This window comes from Hyperolius riggenbachi, chromosome 4, assembly GCF_040937935.1.
Source record: "Hyperolius riggenbachi isolate aHypRig1 chromosome 4, aHypRig1.pri, whole genome shotgun sequence".
Lineage (NCBI taxonomy): Eukaryota > Metazoa > Chordata > Amphibia > Anura > Hyperoliidae > Hyperolius > Hyperolius riggenbachi.
In genome coordinates, this window is record NC_090649.1 from 116,559,821 (window position 1) to 116,586,277 (window position 26,457).

The 26,457-nt window shown below is 44.9% G+C and overlaps 1 protein-coding gene across 5 annotated transcripts in view; it reads right to left on the reverse strand.

Annotated features, from left to right (window-relative positions):
- Positions 1-26,457, reverse strand: part of EPHB1 (EPH receptor B1) — a 436,698-nt gene that overhangs the window by 278,856 nt on the left and 131,385 nt on the right. For all 5 annotated transcript variants that reach the window (XR_011031350.1, XM_068280414.1, XM_068280411.1 and 2 more), the window contains exon 2: positions 13,994-14,058. Coding sequence is in view for 4 of the 5 variants with exons in the window: in XM_068280414.1 (XP_068136515.1) it covers positions 13,994-14,058 (65 nt within the window). In the remaining variant the exon portion in view is untranslated. The remainder of the gene's footprint in view (positions 1-13,993; positions 14,059-26,457) is intronic.

Sequence of the window (26,457 nt, forward strand, 5' to 3'; positions counted from 1 at the left end):
TAATTAAAATAGATAGGTAATATAATCTCTTACCCACCCTGTTTTAAAAGAACAGGCAAATGTTTGTGATTTCATGAGGACAGCCATCTTTTTGGTTGAAAGGAGGTGACAGGGAGCATGACACACAGTTCCAACTGTCCTGTGTCCTGATCACTCCTCCCAGCTGCTAGGCAACGAAAACAACAACATCAGAAATTCCATCATGCTTTGCACAGCATCAGGGGAAAAATACCTGGGCAGTTTTCTTTGATGGGGCGAAGCTTAGCTTCTTAGCAGCTAAAAAATAGGCTAGGGTATGAAAAACAAAGTTCTGATGCTGTGAACCTGATAAAGAAACACCAATCCTTTTCAGTGCTGCTGAGTAGATTTTTAGTCTGGAGGTTCACTTTAACCCGATGTCTGCTTCCATTAAAGCAGGAAATAGACTCACCTAAAGGATTATTAGGAACACCTGTTCAATTTCTCATTAATGCAATTATTTAATCCACCAATCACATGGCGGTTGCCTCAATGCATTTAAGGGTGTGGTCCTGGTCAAGACAATCTCCTGAACTCCAAACTGAATGTCAGAATGGGAAAGAAAGGTGATTTAAGCAATTTTGAGTGTGGCATGGTTGTTGGTGCCAGATGAGCCGGTCTGAGTATTTCACAATCTGCTCAGTTACTGGGATTTTCACGCACAACCATTTCTAGGGTTTACAAAGAATGGTGTGAAAAGGGAAAACATCCAGGCCTGTAGGCGAAAATGCCTTGTTGCTAGAGGTCAGAGGAGAATGGGCCAACAGATTCAAGCTGATAGAAGAGCAACGTTGACTGAAATAACCACTCGTTACAACCGAGGTATGCAGCAAAGCATTTGTGATGCCACAACCTTGAGGCAGACGGGCTACAACAGCAGAAGACTCCACGGGGTACCACTCATCTCCATTACAAATGGGAAAAAGAGGCTACAATTTGCACGAGCTCACCAAAATTGGACAGTTGAAGACTGGAAAAATGTTGCCTGGTCTGATGAGTAGAGTGGGGCCGAACCTCCGATTTTAGGTTCGCGAACCGGGTTCGCGAACTTCCGCGTAAGGTTCGGTTCGCGTAAAAGATCGCGAACCGCAGTAGACTTCAACGGGGATGCGAACTTTGAAAAAAAAAATTATGCTGGCCACAAAAGTGATGGAATAGATGTTTCAAGGGATCTAACACCTGGACCCCCAGGTGGAGGAGTGGGATGCATGCCAAAAGTCCCCGGGAAAAATCTGGATTTGACGCAAAGCAGCGTTTTAAGGGCAGAAATCACATTGAATGCTAAATGACAGGCCTAAAGTGCTTTCAAACATCTTGCATGTGTATACATCAATCAGGTAGTGTAATTAAGGTACTGCTTCACACTGGCACACCAAACTCACCGTGTAACGCACCGCAAACAGCTGTTTGTGTAGTGACGGCCGTGCTGGACTGGTGCGCACCATGGCGAGAGTGCAGGTTTTGGTGGCTTTACAGCCCATATGGTCGCCTGGCTGATGTACAGAACAGGTATGCAGTGGCGGGTTCACTGAACAGAACAGGTATGCAGTGGTGGGTTCACAGAACAGGTATGCAGTGGCAGGTTCACTGAACAGGTATACAGTGGCGGGTTCACTGAACAGGTATGCAGTGGTGGGTTCACTGAACAGGTATGCAGTGGTGGGTTCACAGTACAGGTATGCAGTGGTGGGTTCACAGAACAGGTATGAATTGGTGGGTTCACAGAACAGGTATGCATTGCTGGGTTCACAGAACAGGTATGCAGTGGCAGGTTCACTGAACAGGTATGCAGTGGTGGGTTCACAGAACAGGTATGCAGTGGTGGGTTCACAGAACAGGTATGCAGGTATCCAGTGGGCTCACTGAACAGAACAGGTATGGTGGGCTCACTGAACAGAACAGGTATGCAGCCAGGAACAAGCTAAGCCTAACTAATCTTTCCCTATGAGAGACAGTCTGCAGCAGCTCGCCCTACTCTCACTAACGCAGGCACACGAGTGAGCGTAATGGCCGCCGCTGCCTGCCTTTTATTAGGGGGGGAGTGGCTCCAGGGGCTAGTGTAGCCTAATTGGCTACACTGGGCCTGCTGACTGTGATGTAGAGGGTCAAAGTTGACCCTCATTGTGCATTATGGGGCGAACCGAACTTCCGCAAAAGTTCGCCTGCGGGACGCAAACGCGAACCACTGAAGTTCGCATGGAACCGTTCGCAGGCGAACCGTTCGGCCCAACTCTACTGATGAGTCTCGATAGAGTCAGAATTTGGTGTAAACAGAATGAGAACATGGATCCATCATGCCTTGTTACCACTGTGCAGGCTGGTGGTGGTGGTGTAATGGTGTGGGGGATGTTTTCTTGGCACACTTTAGACCCCTTAGTGCCAATTTGGCATTGTTTAAATGCCACAGGCAACCTGAGCATTGTTTCTGACCATGTCCATCCCTTCATGACCACCATGTACCCATCCTGTGATGGCTACTTCCAGCAGGATAATGCACCATGTCACAAAGCTTGAATCATTTCAGATTGGTTTCTTGAACATGACAATGAGTTCACTGTACTAAAATGGCCCCCACAGTCACCAGATCGCAACCCAATAGAGCATCTTTGGGATGTGATGGAACAGGAGCTTCATGCCCTGGATGTGCATCCCACAAATCTCCATCAACTGCCAGATGCTATCCTATCAATATTGGCCAACATTTCTAAAGAATGCTTTCAGCACCTTGTTGAATCAATGCCACGTAGAATTAACCTTCCTGGCGGTAAGCCCGAACTGAGTTCGGGCTATGCCGCCGGAAGGCACCGCTCAGGCCCCGCTGGGCCGATTTGCATAATTTTTTTTTTGCTGCACGCAGCTAGCACTTTGCTAGCTGCGTGCAGTGCCCGATCGCCGCCGCTACCCGCCGATCCGCCGCAATTCCTCTTGCCGCGGCCTCCCCCCCCCTCAGACCCCGTGCGCTGCCTGGCCAATCAGTGCCAGGCAGCGCTATGGGGCAGATCGGAGTCCCCTCTGACGTCACGACGTCGATGACGTCGGTGACGTCATCCCGCCCGTCGCCATGGCGACGGGGGAAGCCCTCCAGGAGATCCCGTTCTTTGAACGGGATCTCCGGATCTCCGATCGCCGGCGGCGATCGGAGGGGCTGGGGGGATGCCGCTGAGCAGCGGCTATCATGTAGTGAGACTTTGTCTCGCTACATGAAAAAAAAAAAAAAAATTTAAAAAAAAAGATTTGCTGCCCCCTGGCGATTTTTTTGCAAACCGCCAGGAGGGTTAAGGCAGTTCTGAAGGCGAAAGGGGGCAAACTCCGTATTAGTATGGTGTTCCTAATAATAATTTAGGTGAGTGCAGACTCACTGCAGATTAATTGCAGAATTTGTATCAACTGTAACAAAGAAATGTTTTCTTTAACGGTTATTACGCTGTTGCTTATCTTTTTCGAGCAGAGAGGAAGTTCTGAGTTTAGGTCTGCTGCAAATGCATTCAAGTATTATATTTCCATTTCACTTTGCAGCTGCTACCACTTTCTAATATTGGTAAAATTCAACAAAATGTCAGCGTAAACTTCTGAAAACTATGGCAACTATATAGAGTTTGGAAAAGAGGACTTCCCCAAACTCTCATCTCTAGCTTTCTGTCATTTGTCCTCGGCTTACCCAGAATTCTGCACACAGCAGGAAGTTACATTTCAGGCATCCACTCATCCCCTGTACTGTCACTGAGTACACTCCAATGATCCATGTATTATGCAGGGTAGAGTAACTAGATAGATAGGAATGCTGTATTTTTCAGTAAGATTAATCACTTGGGCGCCGTTGCGAAATATCAAAATTTGACGTAAAACGATAAAAGTATGATTGATGACTAGAGGTTTGTGAAACTAAATCTAGACTTTCATTGTCTGATACTGTGTATATTTATTACGATTTTTGGGGAAGTGGTTAGGGTTAGGCATCACCGGGGGTGGTTAGGCACCATCAGGGGGGTTTTAGGGTTAGGCACCACCAGGGGGTTTTTCGGGTTAGGCACCATCAGGGTGTTTTACGGGTTAGGCACCACCAGGGGAGTTTTAGGGTTAGGCACCACCAGGGGAGATTTAAGGTTAGGCACCACCAGGGGAGATTTAGTGTTAGGCACCACCAGGGGTGTTTTAGGGTTAGACACCACCAGTGGGGTCTAGGGGTCAGCGATAAGTACAGGGAGGGTTCTGTATGAGAGTAGGGTTAGGTATAGTTAGGGTTAGGCACCAACATGAGGGTTGGTAAGGGTTAGGCACCATCATGGGGGGTTAGGGTTAGGCACCACCAGGGGACTGGTTAGGGTTAGGCACCACCAAGGGAGGGTTCTGTGTGAGAGTAGGGTAGGGATAAGGTGTATTGTTGAATTACATTACGATATTTAACGTTAATATATTTTTGTTATTAACTCCAATCTGTTTTAAAACACTATATATTTGGTTAATCAATGTCGTTAACACCGGTAATAATTGTAATTAACGATTTTATACTACAAATACCATTATTTATCAATTATTCTAAATAACCACTACTTTTAATTTTGCCAGTAAATCACGCCCAAATTTGACCGCAACTTTTTTAAATGTACACATATGAGCTGCCATTTTCCCCCCTCTAGCTGCCTATTTATCCAGCGGAAGGTGTAAAGATAGCATCTGTTACTTCTCTAAAGTCTTTGAAGTACGGTGTTGTAAGCCACTCCCCACCCCCACTGATAAAATCTTTTGTTTGCTCTCTGCTAATGTGTGCAATAAAATAATTACATCAGTTCTGATCTGCCTAAAATGTCTGTGGTCCCAGGCTGTGGAAGTAGGGTGAAAAGCCTCTGCTAAATTTTCAAATGTAAAAAGAAGAGGTCAAATTTAGTTTTGTTTAGCAATCAGCCGCATTATTGACATACATTTTTATTGTGCTATTGAGATGCTAAAAAATGAGTACTAAAAATGGAGCTTGGTTCACTTTAACTCTCTAGTACAAATTCCAAAACGTTGCTTTGCAGACACATTTTACAGAGGATAACTATGATAGATAGAAAGATGCAACATGAAAATTATTTTTTATTATTACCCAGCATACACTGGAACAACCCAATCATTACATATCCCTGTTGCCCAATCAGTGAGGCCCTGCTAGCAGACTGTGGGGGAGGAGGGTTGCGAGGAAAAGCTTAGATGCTGCTTTAAATGCCACTGTAATCCTAATGAACCTCCCAGGCAGTAAAAGAATGATCTGTGTCTCGGCTTCCTGATTATGATGCTCTCTCTTACTCTCTGATGTCCTCTGAAGCTGAGCAGAGCGTGTTTCATCTCTGTAGGGATCCCTGTGTTACTGTCACAGGCCTGGCAAACAAAGCCTTCCTCACACAGATCTCAGCATATAATGCTGGCTGAACCTGCCGAGCTTTAAGTAGGATGTTATCCATGTGACCTGTTACTGGAGCCGCATTGCTCAATTGCTCATCCTGCTCATAAAACCTTATTAAACTACAAAGAGCACTGGTCTAGTCAGCTGTCCCAGGCTGTACCGTGCCAATTCAACAACGCCAGGAACATAATGGACAGAAAAACACCATTTATTTAATGCGTCCTTTATAATTCATTAAGGGCTCTTTCACACCAGAGCCCCTTTTCAGCGTTTTAACGCAAAGTCTATACTTTGCGTTAACGAAGGTAAAAGGAAAGTTCATAGACTTTCATTTTACCTTTCACACCCGACGCTGCGTTTTGGTGCGTTGCGGTACGACACACCCAGGCGCATTTTATCGCCGGGAATCAGCATTTCCCCGTCGGGTTAATTGATACTACCGCCGTTACTCAGAGTCGCACCGCACATTCCCGACGACAGCCGCAGGCTAGTAAAACGCGTGCAGGAGAATGCACGCGTTGTTAGATGTGAAACAGGCCTAGAGGGAACCTGTAGCGAGTAAAATTATTTAAAATAAACACATGATGTAGCTGCAAATGAATATTACATACTTACCTTACCGTCAGTTCCTCTCAGAAGCTCACCATTTTCTTCTTACAGCGATCACTTCCAGTTCTGACAATATTTTTTCAGAACTGAAATATACCAGTTTCTGACAGTTATATATCAGCTGCTGTCAGTTACAACTGAATGTGCAAGGTAATGTCCATGATTCTCTATGGCTCAAGTGGGCGATATTACAGTTTAACAGTGTGCTGACCAGGAAGCGGTTATGGGGTAATGGCCATTTTCAAAATGGAGGACAGAAAATTCCATTGATATTAGTGAACAGGACACAGGAGAGGAGAAAGAGATTGATGAGTAGACTGAACGGGAGGTAAGTATGACATGTGTATGTTTATTTTGACTTTTGATTTTCAGTTCAGGTTTTCTTTAAACTCTTCTTCAGTGCAGCTAGTCTGATCGCTTGGTTACAGACTTTCTGTTGACTGGCTGCACATCACCTGAACACAGGCATGCTGAGGAAGTGGGGACGTGGAAGGAGGGCGGGGGAGGGTCTTGTGTACCGGAGGAAAACAGAAAACAATGGGGACCATCGCTATGGATCTGTTCATTAAAGTGGACCTAAACTCTTGCACAGGAGAGAAGGAAAGCATAGAGAAAAGTACCCTGTATGAGTTTAGCCTGACTAATTCTGTGACTAATCACCACTGTAATTCGATCTCTCAGCTGTGGCAGCTGGCTGTCTAGGCAGAGCACCAAATTTGTAAACACAAGATGTTAACCCTATGTCTGTTTCCATGAAAGCAGGAAGTAGACACACTGCAGATTTATTGCAGGACTTGTATCAGATGTAACAAAGAAATGTTTTTTCTTTAAAGGTTATTATGTTGTTGCTTATCTTTTAGAGCAGAGAGGAAGTTCTGAGTTCAGGTTCACTTTAAGACCCTATTGAGATACGCAAGGACGAGTGTAGGGTCTGAGGGAGGGGAAGGTGGGGAGCGGGGGCACTTAAGCAGCACTGCACTGCAGGAACAACAGATATCAGGGACATCCCAGCTGCAAGCTGGTAACACCTGTACACTTGATGGATTTGTAGATGAAATGATTAGACGTGTATACGCAGCTTTAGCTGATATGAAATGGAGCAGAGCGCTGTACAAAGGACTAGCAGCGCATTCTGTTGCTATGGAGGGAGAAGGAGGGGCCAGCATGGCACCTGATGGAGCGGCGTCACATGGGTGGAGTGAGTAAGGGAACAATGGGCTCAGCTTGCACTCTCAGCTGCCATTCATTTGGGAGATACACAACACAAGATATGGGAAGCATGGTGGCATAGTGGTTAGTACTCTTGCCTTGCAGCACTGGGGTCCCTGGTTTGCATCCCAGCCAGGGCACTATCTGCACAGAGTTTGTATGTTATCCCTGTGCCTAAGTGGGTTTACTACAATACATACACTGCACGATACATACTCTACACATACGTACTACTCTACATGATACACATGCATACACAATACCCTACAAGAGTATGAGACTCGCCACCAGGAGACTTGGGGGCATGATACAGCCGGTATGGCTGATCCTGCACCTGCACAAGTTCCCGGCGATGTTAAATACTATTCCCCTTCCAGGCCGCCATGGATGGTGGGGAATGAAATAATTTGGCTTCCAGCAATTGGTGGCGCCAGCTGCGCCCAACTCTCCTGCGCTGGAAAGAAAGCGTTCGCTCTACAAATTACTATGGTAGGGATTAGATAGTGAGCTCCTCTGAGGGACAGTTAAGAGACAAGACAATATACTCAGTACAGCACTGCGGAATATGTCGCCGCTATCTAAATACCGGTACTTTAATAATAATTACTGTAAATAGATTTCTATTTACATACATAATTCTGACTTTGGTTAATTTGAAGTTTATTTTATTGTACTTAGGATAACTTTGACCAATGGCATATTGTATTATGGAAACATTAAACAGAGAGAAATAAAGATGGATTGCCGGACATGACTGTTGACTTTGAGCCACGTGGATACAGTTCATATAGTAAAGGTTAAAAAAATGACCAGCCTGAGTCTGGCCAGAGAATAGTCGGAGCTGTGAAAGGTCATGGGAGCAGCGGCTTGGCATGTGAACCTGAAAGACAATGCCAGGACTTCATTAGAGTGTAGTAGGGAAGTGAGACTGGCTCAGGCCTGGGAAATACAATCCAGAGGCTTGATGAGTGGATAATAGAGGAGCGGGCTGCTGAGAACAAGCCTTGCTGGTACTACACATCCAGGAGGTCAACTGACACAGCGTGCTACAAAGCCTGAATTGTAAGAGCAAACAAGGAGATTGTTCATTACTGAAAAGACTTGCACTGTACTAAAACAAAGGTGGTGGTGGTGGAGGGGGGGGGGGGGGGGGGACAACAGTTTGAAGTGCCTAAGGGTGTTTTGTTCTTCATTACTTCGTAAAATTGACATTAACAGCCATGGAAGAGAGCTGCTGAGTGCATTTACTGCCAATGTTTCAGGTATGAAAGCTGCTTTCAGGCTGCTAATGTTTCCTAATTACAGATCTCAACTGTAAAGAGAGAGAGAGGCAGAAAGGGGGAGTACAATAGAGGTGGGACAGACAATGAGCGGAGAGGCAGACCTATAGCACGAGGGCTTCTGATCATTCCATCATAAGCTCAAATCATCCCTTTCTTCCACTGACATCTGACATCCGCTGCATGATATAGATCAGACAGGCTCTCCATAGAGGAGCATCCTTCATGTCAGTTTACATCTGCTTAAAGTGAATCTGTGAACGCAGTAATATGGGAGCTACCACGGCTCAACTGTATTTAAAGGGTAAGTGTATTTATAAGTATGCTTAGCAGATTCTGACTGGGCTGTGAATCAGTAACAAAGGAACGTGAAGACATTAGAAGGTTGTCATCCGCTGTGACCATGTATGGTCCTTTGGCTGTACGTTCCTTCCCTGGGCCCCGATAATGGGTCTACTCAGCACAAAAGTGTGATTGACTAAAATATCTCTGGTGGATCACATTCTGTCATGGGCTTTAAAGTACCCATATACCAGAGAGTGTTTCAATAAATTAGACTTAAGTCTGGTACACACCTCCAATTTTGATTGTCCAATTTTACCACCTCCAAGTAGTAGGAGCACTCACCTACACAGTCTGTTCACAGTATTCAAGTTCCGTTGGCCACAACAGTGGAAGTTGGGTTAAAATGTTCCATTCCTCCATGCTAGAGGAGACACCATGAACATCTGGGGACAGTGCTACATGATAGCTTGCAGTGAATTCTGTAGCATAAAGAGAACCTGAGGCGTCAAACTACCTAAAAAAGTAAATACTTAAGGGAGAGGGAATGCTCTGGATCCTCCAGAGGCATGCTGTCCTCCAAACCCCAAGTCACTGCCGGGGTCCCTCCTTAACCTCAGAGATGCCTGCATCTGCGCCGTATCATGGAGTCGCTCATGCACAAACAGTTACGGCTTAGGCCTCATTCATACCTAGTGGGCTTCTGTCCGCTTTTTATCAGCACAGCAATGTTACAGATTGATACGTGTTGCTGAAAAGCGGACAAAAGCGCACTAGTGTGAATGAGGACTTACTGTGCAGACAAGGCCTTGCTCGTGCAGGTGCAGTACGGCCATGCTTGTGCTTGAAGAGGGGCGGGGCCCTGAGGTTCCTACAGACAGGCTCTTGTCGGTAATCTTTGGGGGGTACGTGTCCGTTGATGGTGGACTGGAGGACGGTGTGGGAAGCATCTATAGGTTCCAGAAGCTTCCCTCTTCTTAGGTAAATTTTTTTTTAGTACCCTGCAAGGAGTGTTGTATGTCCTCCCAGTGTTTGCGTGGGTTTCCTCCGGGCACTCTGATTTCCTCCCACTTCCCAAAAACATACAAATAAGTTATTTGGCTTCCCCCTAAAACATTGGCCCTAGACTACGACGTACCCTCAGGTACACAACAGTTCTACATGAATATGTGGCTTCTCAACAAGAATGTTAATAATGTTTCACTGTCAGTAGATAAGACTATGCAGTTCTCCTCAGTGGTGTGAGATAACGATGGTCTCTATTCTAGCCTTCTGCTAAGTTAAGGACCTGTTTCTATCGTCCCTTTTCTAACCTCGATCCATCTCACAGAATTAACTTTCCAGTCTCACAATCTTTTGCAGATGATGGTGCCATTAAATGAATATTTGCTTCCGCATTAATGTTCATCATAAAAAAACAGTAAAGTTTCATGGAGCGTGGGAGAGATTCCATGGGGAAGCGGACCTGTTGAGAGGTGGACCTGTAATACGGCAGCATGCAGTGCGGTGTCCACAGCTCATCAGGGCTGAGTGACCTTCCCCCAGTAATCTGTCATAATGTCTTCAGGGGTCGGTGCTCTGGGAGAGCTCCATCTATCACACTCACGTCAGGGCTACCAGGATGGCTGCAATTCACACATATTCACAAAGGATTCAGCCTGCTAGTTGTATAAAGTGACTGCACAGATACTATAGCCACTCATATCATTCTAGATGCCTTCTTACACCTGCTGCCTGCTCCTGGAGTAAAGCGAAATACTTGCCTAACGATGGATCGGGGAACCTCACAGCTACGCCTCCCGATCCTTCCTCTTACCAGCAAGAACACACGACGGCACACGACGGGCGCGGACGAGAGGTCAAACGATCTCGGTACTTTGTGTGGGAGTAATCAGGGACCTAATAGATTCATCCGTCATGCTGGAAGTTATCGCCGCGCATCGCCAAACATCACTCATGTGATCGCGCACCTGTATGCATCTGTACCCCAATCGTTAATGGGGACCTTTAGGCCTTGTTCAAATTAGCCAATGCAGATGGCTAAATTAGCCAGTGCAGATAGCCAAATTAATAATGCAGATCGCTCTCTTCTCCTGTCCGATATGGCGCTGGTCCCATTCACTGACAAACTGTGTTTTGGCAAAAATGCATGCAGTAGTGTGTTATTGAAATGCATTGCCATGCAGCGCAATAGTGACAAGTCCTTGCTTATCGCTATGCTGAAATGCACAAAGCAACGCATATAGGGCTTCATTTACTAAACCGTGATAACTGATATCGCGATCGTGCTAGCGTTTAGCGCATGTTATAATGCACGTAACGTTTTCCATGCACTAATGTGAATTTTCACGCGCAGAATGCAATTTTTTGCGCGCAAAATGTTACGCACATTGTAACGCTCGCAAAGCGCTAGTGCGACCGCGATACATGTGTTCAAGGACTGTCGCCCTCAGGGATCGGGAGTCAATGTAAACCGTTATCAGCTGATCTGTCTTGGATCTGTCGCTTTGAGGGTGGGAGGAGGGCCAATGGCGTGGTGCATGACAGAGCAGCTCAGAGCTGAGTAGGAGAACAATTCCCTCGGCCTGCATTTTGTCAAGACTATCCACCAGGTTGATCGCTTGCCAAAAGTTTGAGAGAAATTGAGGGCCGCTGTACAAAAGGTAGGTACTCAGCAGAGACATCCCTGAGTGGCCGCCTCGCCTATAGAACCACCTAGCATGTGTACAAAGCTTAAAGTGTACCCAAAGCAAGTCTAAGGTTAAAAAAACAATACTTACCTAAGAAGAAGGATGTCTCTACAGAGGCTTCCTGTGTCCTACTGGCCCCCACCATTGCTCGCTGGGACCCCGAAATTAAACCCTACAAGAGTCGGATTGGTGATTAAGACTGCGCTCCACTTCATACAAGAGCATTGCCGTACTACACCTGCGCGAGAGATGCTCATGCAGGTATGACTCTGTGCTACTGCGCAGGTTCCCGTGGATGCAGCACGGCCACACTCATGCATAAAGGGTAATCCTTTTGAGTACAAAGGTTCCTTGTTCTGGATCCAAGTATACGAATCCATTATTAATACTGTACATCCTGTAAGAGAAGTATTTACCAAAACATTCATCATGCAAAGTCAAATATCTTAAGAACAAAATCTAAACTCCAGACTCCCTAACAAACATTTATTCTTATGGTTAATGATCCCCTGTACAATAGGTGGAAACCAATATCTGCAAATGATTATGCTTATTACATTAAATCTCAGCTAGACTGTCAGGGATCCAGGTAACATAATCTTTTTTGGCAGCAGCACTAGATAGGAATTACTTGCATATGCATATGTAGCAGTGCTCTCCCCAGGCTCTTTTAGGCGGGTGCTCCACCCAGCTAGTTTTGGTGAGCACCCGGCTGATATCAGCTCACCTCCTCCTCTGCTGTAAGCAGGGTTGCGCACAGAAGCACCAGCCCTGCATTCTCTCATCTTGCCCCACCCGGTTGCTTTTTGATGCCACCCGGCTACTTTTTCATGCCACCCGCCTGGAAAAAAATTCTGGGGAGAACACTATGTAGTAATGCTGGGATAGAGGGGAATCCAGCTAGCAAAGAGGGAGACTGTACTCTTCTGTACTCCTCTGACATATGGGATTTAAGCCTCGTACACACGGCTGATTTTAGTCAGCTGAGGCGGCCGATAACAACTGCCTCAGCCGACAATTAGTCCTGTGTCCAGCAGCCAGCAACCCCCAACGCACAAGTGATCCGCTGGGCAGATTTACTCAACCTCAGCGCTGCCGATCCCCCTGTTGATCCCATTGTTTGCACCGTTCCCCCATGTAAAGTCCCACATGCGCTGCTCATTGTTCCTCTCTCATGCCCCCACCACACCTCCAGTCACGCCTTCAGCACACTTCCAGTGAGGCACACCATGGAGACTTTATCATCTTTAAGGTGGCCACTAACGATCCAATTTCTAGCGAATAATCGTTCGAGTGATCAGATAATTCTGATTGGAAGAAGAATTGTTCACTAGACCATCAACTAACCAATCTTTCCTTCCTATCTATCACAACCAACAAGAAAATTTTGGTTAGACGAAAATGCAATCGGACGATTGTTTTTATAATCGTTCGTAATCGATTGTGTCCATCAACAGAGATTATATACAACCAATCCTATAAAATCCTATCTGAATTTCTGATCGCCTGAACGATTTTTCGCTAGAAATTGGACTGTTAGTGGACACCTTAAGACAGACAGTATTTTCATTTTTCAGATCACAATGGTGTTTTCTTCTATCTCAAATCTTTTTATTTATCAGTACTGAAGAAAAGCAAGGCAGGCATTTAGTGGCAGCACCATTGGGATAGCAACGAGGGGAGCAGGAAGCAGGGCGGGTCCAAGGCTGTGTGCGGAGACTGGGGCGGGACAACTAATTATGATTCCTCCCTCGTTACAGGAGTCCATCTTCCACATCTACCAGATCAGGTGTTTTGCCCACATTTGTTACGGATGGAGGATCACGGTGGCCACACTTGTTATATGACCCCAGGAAGATGAGCTTCCAGGCTGTGGGGGTAATTAAGAGCGGAGGAGCAAAGGGGTGGAGGAGCATCAATATTTTACTGGGGGGGGGGGTATGATTTGTAGTCACACCCCTGTATTGGACGTAAAATTTAACCACTTTTCTAGAAGCAAAATAGGATGGACAAGTGGATTTAAAGTACCAGTGAACCATGAGAAAACCTATTAAATGAAGCACATGGTGGGCCAGACTATCTTTTCAGAAGAGTCCTGGTACTGCTTACTGTCCTCAGCCCCCCCCCCCCTCCCCCCCCCCATCCTTCGTTACTTCCACACCTTCTGAAAATTCCTCCAAGCAGCACACAGCTATTCTGAACTGTGCAGGCAAGGAGGAGTGCTTGCTTTTGCTGTGCTTGCATGGTTTTGAACTTACGATGGTGCATTTCTGGGTCACGTGCCAGTGGCACCACCACCAGGGGGAGCTTCCTGTTTTTTCACTGAATATGAAGAGGACCTGGGACGTGGAAATGGTAGGGTGGGGGGAGCTCAAAGACAATGGGCTCTGCCAGGAGACTTCTGAAAAAGTACTCTAGCCCATCATGGACTTCATAAAAAAACGTTGTCCGTAGCTCAGAAGAGAAGAGCCATGCATAGCATTAGAATTTTGGATTACATTGATGACAGGTAGAGTACTCACCCCTGAAGAAGGTGCTGCCGTCCAGCCTAGTTCCGCTGTCGCTGTTCTTGTGTCCATTAAGGTCTCTGCAATCGACAAAGAACAAGAAGTCACACAGGCAGCCTCGTCTTATTGAGAACATGGTCATGCTTTATTGATTTACTTCCACACAATGTAATCTGCAAGGAAAGTGATTTCTAGGTCATTAGAGAATCTACATTTTATTCTCACAGTTTGACCAAATTACTTTTTTCCTCATCATGGCCGCCGCGGTGACCTCTTATTTTATTCACACTTATTCAGCGGCACGTCTCTCTGACAATCATGATAAGCAGAGATAAATAAATGAGTAACAGACATGCTGAGGACTTCACACTTGTGGCCTCAGGAGGTTCTAAACAATATTGGCTTACAATGAAGTCTTTCTGAAATGACTCATCCATGAACACTGATCAACACAACAGTGGTTAAAGCAAATGTCCAGCAAGCTGAAAAAAGAGTTACATACTCACCTATGTAGAGGGAAGGCTCTGGATCCCATAGATACTTCCCGGACCTCTCGATGGGCCAGATTTATCAAAACATTACTGACAGTTTTTTGTTCTTAAACTGTTCTAGCCAGCACAGGGACAGTTCTGCATGATAATAAGAAACTTCTCAAATAATCCGTAATAGTGGGGGCAATTTATCAATGCATTACCGACAGTTTTTTCTTCTAAAACTGTTCTAACTAGCAGAGGAACTGTTTTGCATGATAGCAAGAAACTTCTCAAATCCTACATAATACCTGCAGTTTAGTGTGGATTTCTAGAGCTGCGCGACAGTTAAGAAAAGTGCAAATCCATTCTTAACTGCTGCAGATTAAGAAGTGTTCAATAGCAGTTCTACAGATAGTGCAGGCTAGACATGATTTGTGAAGGGCTCCTCCCCTTGCTGAATTCCTCCTCAGAGCCTGCTGACAGCAGATGTATTGGTTACCTCAGCAACAGCAATTTCCCTCACACACTGCACTGCCTGAGAGACCTTCCTAACTCCTCCTATTCTTAACAGTTTTAGAAGGTATTTGCACTATCTAATAATTTCTTAAGATGCCTGAGACAGTTCTGCATGGATTCCTAAAAACCTACTTATATTTTGTCGCAGACACTCTTGACAAATGTCCCCCAGTGGCAGTTTAGCATGGATTTCTAGAGCTGCACTACAGTTAAGAAAAGTGCAAATCCATCCCTAAATTGCTTCACATTAAGAAGTGCTTAATAGCATCTCTACAGATGCACTGTAGACTAGGCATGATTTGTGAAGGGCTCCTCCCCCCCCCCTGCTGCCAGGTGTCCTGTGAAGCTGTTCAGTGCTTAACCCATCCAGTGCTGGGCATTGATGCAATACCGCAGATATGTTACCTCAGCAACAGCAAATTCCCTCACTGTGCTCTGTCTGAGAAACCTTCCTAACTCCTCCTATTCCTAACAGTTTAAGAAGGAATCTGCACTATATAGTGATTTCTTAAGATGTCTGAGACAGTTCTGCACAGATTTCTAAAAACCTACCTATATTATGTCTCAGACACTCTTGATAAATGTCCCCCTCTGTGCCTTCAGTCCACATATGATCCCTGTCGAAATTGCATGCCTTTAGAAGTCCATAGAAGACTTTGGAAGGACTTGTGTCCTAGAGTGCTTCTGAAGAAGGGCGGCACTGCACTGTGCTTGCACGAGCGCACACTCATACATGTGCAGTACAGACCCGCTCGTCTTCAGAAGCATTCAGGGACACAAATGCTAAAGGCATATTCAACCAGTTGGTCGATTTAACGTCAACAGGGGGACAAGCAGTGGACTGAGGGCACAGAGATTGAACCGAGAAGGCTTTATGGGATCCAGAGTCTTCCCTCTACTTAGGTACAGTGAGTATCTATTTTTTTTAGGTGGTTTTAGTTTTACTCTATTACAAAAGCTGGTTTTGTCCAGCTCCTGACACCCTCACAAAATACGCATCTCTACCCACCTCCCCTTCGTTACGACATACTGGTGACAGTGGGAGAACAGCAGGAAGATTAATAAGTGACTTATTCTAGGGGTGGTAATGTAGGCACCGAGGTGGTAATGTAGGCAGCCAGGAGTGGTAGTGTAGGCAGCCAGGAGTGGTAATATAGGCAACCAAGGGTGGTAATGTAGGCAACCAAGGGTGGTAATGTAGGCAACCAAGGGTGGTAATGTAGGCAACCAAGGGTGGTAATATAGGCAGCCAGGAGTGGTAATATAGGCAACCAAGGGTGGTAATGTAGGCAACCAAGGGTGGTAATGTAGGCAGCCAGGGGTGGTAATGTAGGCAGTCAGGGGTGGTAATGTAGGCAGCCAGGAGTGGTAATGTAGGTACCCAGGAGTGGTAATGTAGGCAGCCAGGGGTGGCAATGTAGGCACCCAGAAGTGGTAATGTAGGCACCCAGGAGTGGTAATGTAGGCAGCCAGAAGTGGTAATGTAGGCACCCAGAAGTGGTAATGTAGGCACCCAGAAGTGGTAATGTAGGCACCCAGGAGCGGTAATGTAGGAAACCAGCGCAGCCAGGGGTGGTAATATAGGCAGCTAGGAGTGATAATGTAGGCAGCCAGGGCTGGTAATGTAGGCTGCTAGGAGCGATAATGTAGGAAGCCAGTAAAACATTTTTTGGCTGCAGGGCCAATTTTTTCCTGCCACAGGGGAAGTGTGCCTTCCCCAGCTTGGCAGGGTATGACGAGTGGCAGCAGGGAGCTTTCATATATACCTGTCCAGATGGCTGGATCGGCTTATTCTTCCTCCACTACGGTTGCGATGTTATCCCGACATGTCTTCTCGGTTCCGATCACATGATATGATATGTGACCGATACCTAGAAAACCATGTTAGCAGCGCTAGCCGATCATGTGATCGGGACCCAGAAGACCTGTCGGAAGTCGCCTCAGGTGGAGGAAGAGAAGAAGCAGTCTGGAACAGGTAACTAAGACTGCTCCCTGCCACCCGCTTGTTTGGATGCACCAGTCAACCAAATGAGATATGCCGACAGAGGTTTTTGTTGCACCAGCCGCTTTCAAACTAAAAATTCCGTTTGAAGCTACTAATGGGTTAAAAGCTTTGTAACTTTTCACAAAAATGATCCCATCTCATCTTAGTCAGCAATTCAAGAGAGACATAATTAAGCAAGTTGAAGACTATGAAGAGAAGCCTCACACCACTTCCGCGTAAGAAAAATCCAATCCCGCCGCCGTGAGTTATTGCCTCCCATCCATACAGCGGTTTATTAATAATATATTAATACAGAGCAGTAGACACCAAACGTCTTGTAAATATGTCACCCTGAGTCCAGTAGAAATAAACAGCGTTCCGTGATGGGCGCTGCATTTAATGGCTTCCCAGTATAACTCTGCATTGATGTTTTACTGGAACAACAGTCAACAAATTAAATAACAGGACGGCACAGCTCCTGTAAGGGTAAAGGAGGAAGACGCATTTTATAGGGATGATTTATATCTCTTGTCTTGATGCAGGAAAAAAAAATAAACCAGAATGTGCCATTTCAAGCGAGAAAATCAGAGAAAAGGGCAGGGTCTGTCCTAAATAAGCCCCATAATATTTTATTACTCAGTCACAGTTGCCAGGCAGCCTTAGTTGCAGGAGGTCACAGGAATGGACCGGAGATGTCAGCTTTGATGCACTGATAATGTAGGAACAGGCTGAGTTATGGATTTCGATTATGGCTGGCAAGGAACAGAGAATTATGGTTCAGTGACTCCCATTTCATTATCACTCCGCACATCACTAACTCCACTCTTTTCTCATTCCATCACTAGGGATGAACAATATCACTCCGACGAGGGCCATATGAACTATTAGAATAATACAGCCACTTCCTGCGCATTAGCTTCATCAACAACATAATCACCATCTCTAATAGTGCTAAGCTGAACTTTGTACTTTAGAGTCTTTCCGCTCTTACCGTACAACTGGCTGCATGACTCTCTGCAGTGTGCCTTCCAGGATAAATTGTCCTCGCACGACAATACTGAAGAATAGAAATACTTCTATGGAAACTGTAGCATTTCAATGGGATGTTCTAACCTAAAACTATTTTTGTTTCCTCACTTCCTGTCCTCTTGACAGGTGGTTGGTGACACAGAAAGTGAGTGAACCTCAATTTTATTTTCTACCTTGTTACTGAACACGAGTTGGGGATCAAATTATGGATTGAATACGTGTTCCCAGGGTCGGATTTACCATAAGGCACTGTAGGCACGTGGGTCACTGCCCCTCCTCAAATTCCTCCCTCTTGCCTTACCTATGCAGAGTCCCGTGCAGGGTGTAAATGAGAGGTTACTCACTCAGGTCCTTGCACTTCACTAACCAGATCTACCTACAGTCAGGGGCACCTCTAGCAACCTAATACTTGGGGGAGACTCCAAGGATAGCTCTGGCTATGACAGGCAAGGGAAGTAAGGGAGAAGCTGGGACAGTCAGAACACTTGCGGTGAGGTTTGGCGGGTGTTTATAGGTTCATGGTGGGCGAAGTCTAGGGTTCCCAGGACATCTGTGCCTATAGGCTCCTATGATGTAAATCCAGGCCTGCTAGTTCCAGTGAAGACTGCCAAAAGTGGTATTTCCTCTCCTATTAGGCGAGATTTATTTAACTTTCCTGCTGTGTTTCTCAGACCAGAAGCAAGGGTCATTTTCCAAAGTGGGAATGCCCATAAACAGTATATGCTGAATTCAATAATACTAGCAGCTCTGATTTTCAGTTCTGCAGCTCACATGTCTTTAGAGTGTAGTAGTGAGGCTAAGTTTACAGTGGCTGTAGCATTGTGTTTCCCTGTAGCAGCTGGAACAAAACGCAATGGCTCGGAAAAGTGATGCTATAGCCGCTATGGCCATTGTTTACGCTCCTGAGCCCATCTCCAGACATACAGTAGGTCTAAAAATGATCTACTAGATCAAAAAATGACATCCAATAATTTAGCAATCAGAATAGTAAAATAGTACCCTTCTTGTGTGTTATGAGGTATCGAATGCTAAAAGTTGTGCCTAAAAAGTTTAAAACATTAACCAAAACACTTTAAACAAAGACATGAGCAAAGTCTTCAACTTAGTACTGACACAAAACTAGGAAAACATTTCTACCCGGAGTGCTGCTTTAAGTGTCTTCCTGTCAGTGTGCAGGTCTGTGCTCAGAGTCAACAATAGCCTATCTTCCATCCGCAATGTCACCAGCTGTGAGACATAACTGTATTTGCCGGGTGAACGACACACACCAGCATAGCACGGTGATGGGAGCGCAATGCATTACAAGCAGCAATATATATTGTTTGTACAGTATGCACACTGCATATGCCATGACAGTGATATTTCTGAAATCACAACAAGGTGTCATGCTGGGAAGCCAGAAGGTGGCAGGCTGTAGTAGCAATAAATCTACACAATAGACTCCACACAGGACTCTCCTTATCTATTGTGAGACTCCGAACATGAAGCCACTACAAACAAACCATTTATGATTCTACTGAACAGCATGGTGCAGGGAGCAACAGTGCCCTCTAACCCGCTGCAGCTAGTCACAGCGCTCATTAGCCTGGCCACACTACCATAGACAGGCAGCCCTTCTTGTGGCATGGCTAAATGACTAGGCTCGGTGGTTTATTTTACTTTGTGTAAAGGCCCATACACACGGAATACATTTGTCTGTAGTTGTGAGGCAACGACAAACAGACAAGAGACAACAGCATATTTATAACAGACTATGGCCTCAATTCACTAAGCTTATCTCCTGTCTTTAATAACGTTTTTAGAGTTATCACCATGGTGATGAGGCATGTAGTATTCAGGAAACATTTTACCTCAGGCAAACCTAAAGTTAACTCTTCTGTCTTTAAGTTAACTCTTCGATCCTTAAAATAACTCCAGAATTCTAAAGTTAAAGACAGGCTGTTAATTAACTGCTACAGATGAGGTAACTTAACTACAGAGGAGGTAACTTAAGGAATGGAGAGGTAAGATAACTCTCTCACTGTGTGAAAGTAAATTTTCCCTTGCCTTATTATCTCCAGCATGATCTTAGTGAATTGAGGCCAATGTATAGTAGTAGTACTATGGTAGTGACTCTGCTGTTTGTAGAAGACTTTCGTACACACGACCGGACACCAACAGACTAAGCAACAGTTTGTGAGACAAAAGTCACAAGCGATTTACCAGCTGAATCGCTCAAACATGGCTGTGTCTGCAGACAGTCTGCAGACAGTCTTTGTCGCTTCCCATGTCCACACGAACGAACCGTCGCACGAACCATCGTTCAACACGTATCTGTACAGACATTTGTACGCCGTGTGTATGGGCCTTTACTTCTCTAGTAAGCAATGTCACCCATTATATGCAAGAATCTAGGAGGCTAGGATGTTTTCTTGCATGACAATGCTTTTTAGTGAAAAAAAAAAAACCACTCAAAAACATGCTTGTATTGTTTTATTATTATTTAGTATTTTTACAGTATAGAGCTGATATCTTCTTCAGTGCTTTCTATAGTTTAATGTGACTATCCCTCAAGGGAGCTCACAATCGAATCACTAGCATAGTCAGTCAACGTATTAAGTTCCTATTGCAGCCAAAAGCTACTTTAAAGGGAACCTGAGGTGAGAGAGATATGGAGGTTGCCATATTTATCTCCTTTTAAGAAATACCAGTTGCCTTGCTGTCCTGCTGCCTCTAATACTTTTAGCTATAGACCCTGAACAAGCATGCAGCAGATCAGGTGTTTCTGACATTATTGTCAGATCTGACAAGATTAGCTGCATGCTTGTTTCTAGTATTATGCAGACACTACTGCAGCCAAATAGATCAGCAGGTATTTAACCTCTTGAGTACTGCAGTATTGAACCCCCTAAAGACCAGGCCATTTTTTGAGAAATTGGTCACTGCAGCTTTAAGGCGAAGCTGCAGGACCACACGACACAGCACACTAGTGATCCCCCCCCCCCTCCCCCTTTTCTCTCCACCGACAGAGCTTCCTGTTGGTGGGGTCTGATCGCCCCCCAGATGTTTGTTTGTTTTTGTTTATTTGTCTTTTTTTTATAAAAATGTGTTTGTTTTTTTTAAACTAATGGATTCCTACCTCCCCCCCCCCCGCCCCCCGCCAGCCAATCCCCGTGATCAGCTGTCATAGGCTTCAGCCTATAACTGTCGATCACCCCTGTGCCTCTGGAGGGGACAGCTGTGTCACACTGCTGTCCTGCAACCGCTGCTTGGAGACTGAAGGCTCCGCTCCTCCCACCAAGCAGGAGATGCGCAAGCAGCCTGCACGCGATCTCGTGCAAAACAGAGCCCCAAGACTTTACGCCGATCGTTAGGCGGTCCTGGGGCTGCCGCCGCGGCCACGCCCATCGACGTGACGCGGTCTGCTAAAGGTTAATAGGAAATAAATATGGCAGCCTACATATTCGTCTCACTTCAGTTGTCCATTAACACTGCACATCAAAACATTTTGTTTATCGGAACTGAACAGAACCGAAGATGCAAATGAAACAGATCTGAACAAGTCCTACGCAAACCAACCGGATCCGTTGACATTCGTCCATTCGGAATGCATGGAATGTTGTGCGCATAATACAAGTGATGTTATTTGCATAATATGCATTACCTGCTTTGTGTAGCGTCTGGTGACATTTTTTTGCCACTGTAAAAAAAATGAGTTGGAGCCATTGTTCCAATGGTCACAACAACAGCATGCTATACACACACGTATGTGGTGCACTTGTAATGCAGAGCAGTATGCTCTGTATGTTGTTATGCATTGTATAAGGAAAGCGACTTACTCTTATGACAAGCACTTTTTGTAAGGAAACACCAGATAGCATGAAAGGAGTCTTCTGAGGCTATCCTAATATCCAAAGCTAGTTAGTTGCTCACACACTGCTGGTGTCAAGCCATTGTGAGGAACTATAGACAACAGCAGAAAAAGACAATAAACGACTCCCCCTCTTCTGCTTCTCTCTCCCTGCGGGACTCCCCAACCCTCTGCGCTGCCAGAGATGGGGGCTTCCTGGCTTCAACCCCCCCTTTCTGTGTTTCTATCTAGCAGAGCAGTTTCCTTTATCTGAGCTGCTGAGCAGAACTATAATACACTGGGGATTAGTGTAAGCAACATTTACCTGTCACACAGCTCTGCTCCTGCATGACAAATGAGGGGTTTTACACCGCTGCCTGTTTATCTGTAGCATTTCTCCTCAGTCTGGAAGTGTCTGCCTCCCCACCCCATCCTCCATCATCTCCCCCTCGCCTTCCTCTCCACTGCATGATAACAGTGCATTCGAGTGCAAGCTCCTCACAGCAGCAGGAGAGCAAAGGCCACACAGTATGGTGAAGCATTATGCTAGGTACACACAATGCAATTTTCTGACAGATATACTGTCATGTCGATTATTTCCAACATGTCCGATCTGATTTCTGATCATTCTTCCATTCAATTTCCTTTCACTTCTATGGAAAATCGATCTGAAATCAAATCGGTCATGTTGGAAATAATTGATCAGACAGTAAATTTGTCAGAAAATTGCATCGTGTGTAGTTAACACTAGATTATAATGCCATTTTTTCTAATTACTGTATTTAAATCTATAGCTCCGTACACACGCTAGAGCGATGTCATTGTAAATTAACGATAAACGATGGGTCGGCTGAACCCCATTTATAAAGAAGTGTCCATACAAATGTTCAGTTTCTAATATAATGCATGTATTGTTATTTCTTAAGATTGTAAGCTCGCAAGGGCAGGGCTCTCTCCCCTATTGTGTCTTGGAAATCATTATACATGTATTTTATCATGTTACTTTTATCACTGTCATTACCAATTCTGTATTTTGTATTCTGTATTTTGTATCGTATTTGTATTTTTGTCTCTAATTATGTACTTTGTACTTTGTGTACACCATTGTCTGTATTATTATGTGTACCCCATGTTAGTTTCTTACTTTGTACAGCGCCACGAAATATGTTGGCGCTTTATAAATCAATAATAATAATAATTTCTTTCAAAATACCAATAAAACAGTGTTCTCCCCAGGCTCTTTTAGCGACGTGTCTGCATTTAGAGGTAACGCACTGTAAGCAGTGAGTTACCACAACACAGCATTTTCAACACGGCGTTAACGTCGCACTGTGAACGGCCCATAGGATTATCATTGCAGTGCGGTAAGCTGCGTTATAAGACTTTATAACGCAGCTCCGCACCGTGGCACTGCGAATGCGATTTGAGGCTGAATCGCCTCAGAAATCAGCAGAAATGCTGCAGAACGTTTGCGTTTGGGAGAAAATCACATCACTCTGGTGTGATCCATCCCGTTCAAACACATTAGCCAAGCGCTTTTCAAAGCACTGGCGTTTTTAAAAGCACTCAGAAGCGGTCTTGGGGCTTGATCCACTAAACCGTGATAACTCATAGCACGGCCGCGCTAGCGTTTTCGCGTGCAATTGTGAAATTTCGAAAACGCGCACAAAAACGCTAGTGCGGCCGTGCTATGACTTATCACGGTTTACTGAATCAAGCCCATAGTGTGCAACAGCCCTTAGTGAGCATTGATTAGTTGTAACCATTAATATTAGACTGTTCTCCTCCCCAGCCTACAACTCTCTGACACTGCAGCCTTGCAGAGGCGTAGCAATAGGGGGTGCAGAGGTAGCAACCGCATCAGGGCCCTTGGGCCAGAGGGGCCCCGAAGGGTCCTCCCTCAACTACAATATTAGCTCTCTATTGGTCCTGTGCTCATAATAATCCCTTCTATAGATTTGAATAGTTGTAATAATTAACAAACTGCTCCCCATCCCCTTCTTGCACCTCTGACACTGTAGTTGCCATTGGCAGATTTTGGTGCACCGTATCAATTGTTATGTATAGAGTGTTTGGTGGGCCCCATTGTAAAACTTGCATCGGGGCCCACAGCTCCTTAGCTATGCCACTGCAGCCTTGGCACAGAGCATTATATGTACAGAACCCATGAGGGGGCCCAATGTAAAACTTACTAAGCTACGCTGCTGGTCCTCTGCCTGGTCTGGGTTGTCTCAGGTCAGACAGGAGAGCTGCTCTGTAGAAATATCTTGTTTTTAATGCAAAGTATGGAGACAGAAGGTCCTGCAACCATAACATACAGAGCGAGCACACGCAATTCACAACCATATGGCCGTATTAATCGAGGCAACTCCAGGACAAGCGAGAGCATTTATGCACAGAAATGATTAGATTTACTAGTGACATATGAATGAGGAGGAAGGGTGCATTCCCAGCAATGCCTCTCCACAACATGATGAAGCAAGAAACCACAACACTGCCACATTAAGGAAATAATTCATGTGATATAACCAGCGCCGATGCAATATTTACGGGGGACACCATGGGGCAGGTTCACAGCCATTCCCTGTTTCAGCCACCATTTCTATTTGCACTTCATATTACATTATTTTAAATGAGCTATGCATGAAAAGGCTGTGTAAAAAATGTTCCAATTCTGGCAAAATGATTAAAGAGGATCTGTAGTAAAAATAACATAATGAATAAAATTGCTTATTTTTTACAATATTCATTTATAGATTATTTAGTCAGTGTTTGCCTATTGTAAAATCTGATTTATATTCAGACATATATCACTGGTGGTGACGTCTTTAATTCTACCGGGTGATCTGTACGGAATGTCCGTTACTGAGAGTTCTATGCACAGAAGGAGATGCTGCTTGCTTGGCACTTGGAAAAAGATGTTATTTCCCACAATGCAACGAGATTCACAGACAGCAAACCGTCAGGACCATGGTCATGACATCACACTGTAGGAGGGGTTTCCCCACAATATCAGCCATACAGACCCCCTGATAATGCGGGAAAGGGGGCATCAGCTACTGATTGGAATGAAGTTTAATCTTTGGTTAAAGTTCCTCTTTAAAGGAATACTGTAGGGGGGTCGCGAGAAAATGAGTTGAACTTACCTGGGGCTTCTAATGGTCCCCCGCAGATGTCCTGTGCCCGCGCAGCCACTCACCGATGCTCCGGCCCCGCCTCCAGTTCACTTCTGGAATTTCAGACTTTAAAGTCTGAAAACCACTGCGCCTGCGTTGCCCCCGGATAAGTTCAACTCATTTCCCCCCGACTCCCCTACAGTATTCCTTTAAGAAAAATACTGTTCCAACAATTGTTATCTAGCAATTTTCACTTCAGCAACCTCCTTGCTGCCTCCTGCTTATAATCCATAATCAATTTGGTGCTAGGATTCCTGATAGGCTGAGTTATACTAAAGATAACTGTAACTTTTTATTATTATTATTATTATTATTATGAGGAACATATGAAATAATAATAACACTCTTTCATTTGAGTTAAACTCGCACAAATGGAAAAAGAAGAGAATCTTTATTTACTGTTACAGTAATGGCATTTTTCAGATGCGAAGATCACATGCAAATTCACATAATTGTTTTTAGGTTTTTATTGAGGAAGGTAGTCCCATTTTACATTATTGATCGAGCAAAAAAAAATTGCAAAAAATACATGCGAAAACAGCATGCGGTGTCCGAAAAATTATAACAATGCTGCCGGGATTTTTTCCGCATGCGATTTTCACGCCTAATAGAAACAGGTCCATAGGAAATCATTGCTATGTAAATTCATGTGCTGAAAAAAGCACAAATTCACACCTAGTGGAAATGGGCCCTTAATATATTTGAAAAAATGTCCACTTTCATTAAAAAAGTGAAACATTACCATGAACGTACACTGATGCTTACAATTTTTGCAATAAAATATAATTAAAAATAATTTTTCCATTGAAATCGGCAGCCAGCTAAGAATTTACTAAATCGTCAGTAAGCTCAAATTGGTCTCCTCTGCAGCCTTGGCGACAGCACTCCATTCAGCTTACAGTTGTTATGAGACTGTCCAGCAATCCCTTCCTTGCCGCAGGGGTAATCAGCTGTGCAGGGTAAGAGGCTTTGTTCATTATTTTCCATAAATGGACCAATCCATTGACTGGCAGCTGACTCTCCTATCAACCAGCTAAATTTGGAAGCACTGGGAAAAGCCGATGATTTATATACACAAAAAATGATGTAATTACAGAAATACCTGAAGCCAACAAAAAAAAAAAACAGTTACATACTCAACTAAAAAGAGATAAGACCTTGGATCCCTTAGAGCCTTCTTGGTATTCTCTGTACCCCTCCTTCCACTGCCAGGCACCTGTTGCAACAATCCACCTTTACTGTCAAAGAAGCCTTTGGGTTTCCTCTGAAGGCTTCGGAAGTATTCGGGTCTCTGAAGATCAGCCTAGTCCACCCTTGGTGGAGGGGTGTATGCCCATTTCTTTCTATCTACAGAGAGCGACTTCTTAAACTTGAGTGGGGTCAAGTTCTAATTCTCCCCACCTGCCTTGCCGGTGGTAGCCTGTGTGGTAACCCGTGTTTGTAAGTATAAATATTGATATTCTCATTTCGAT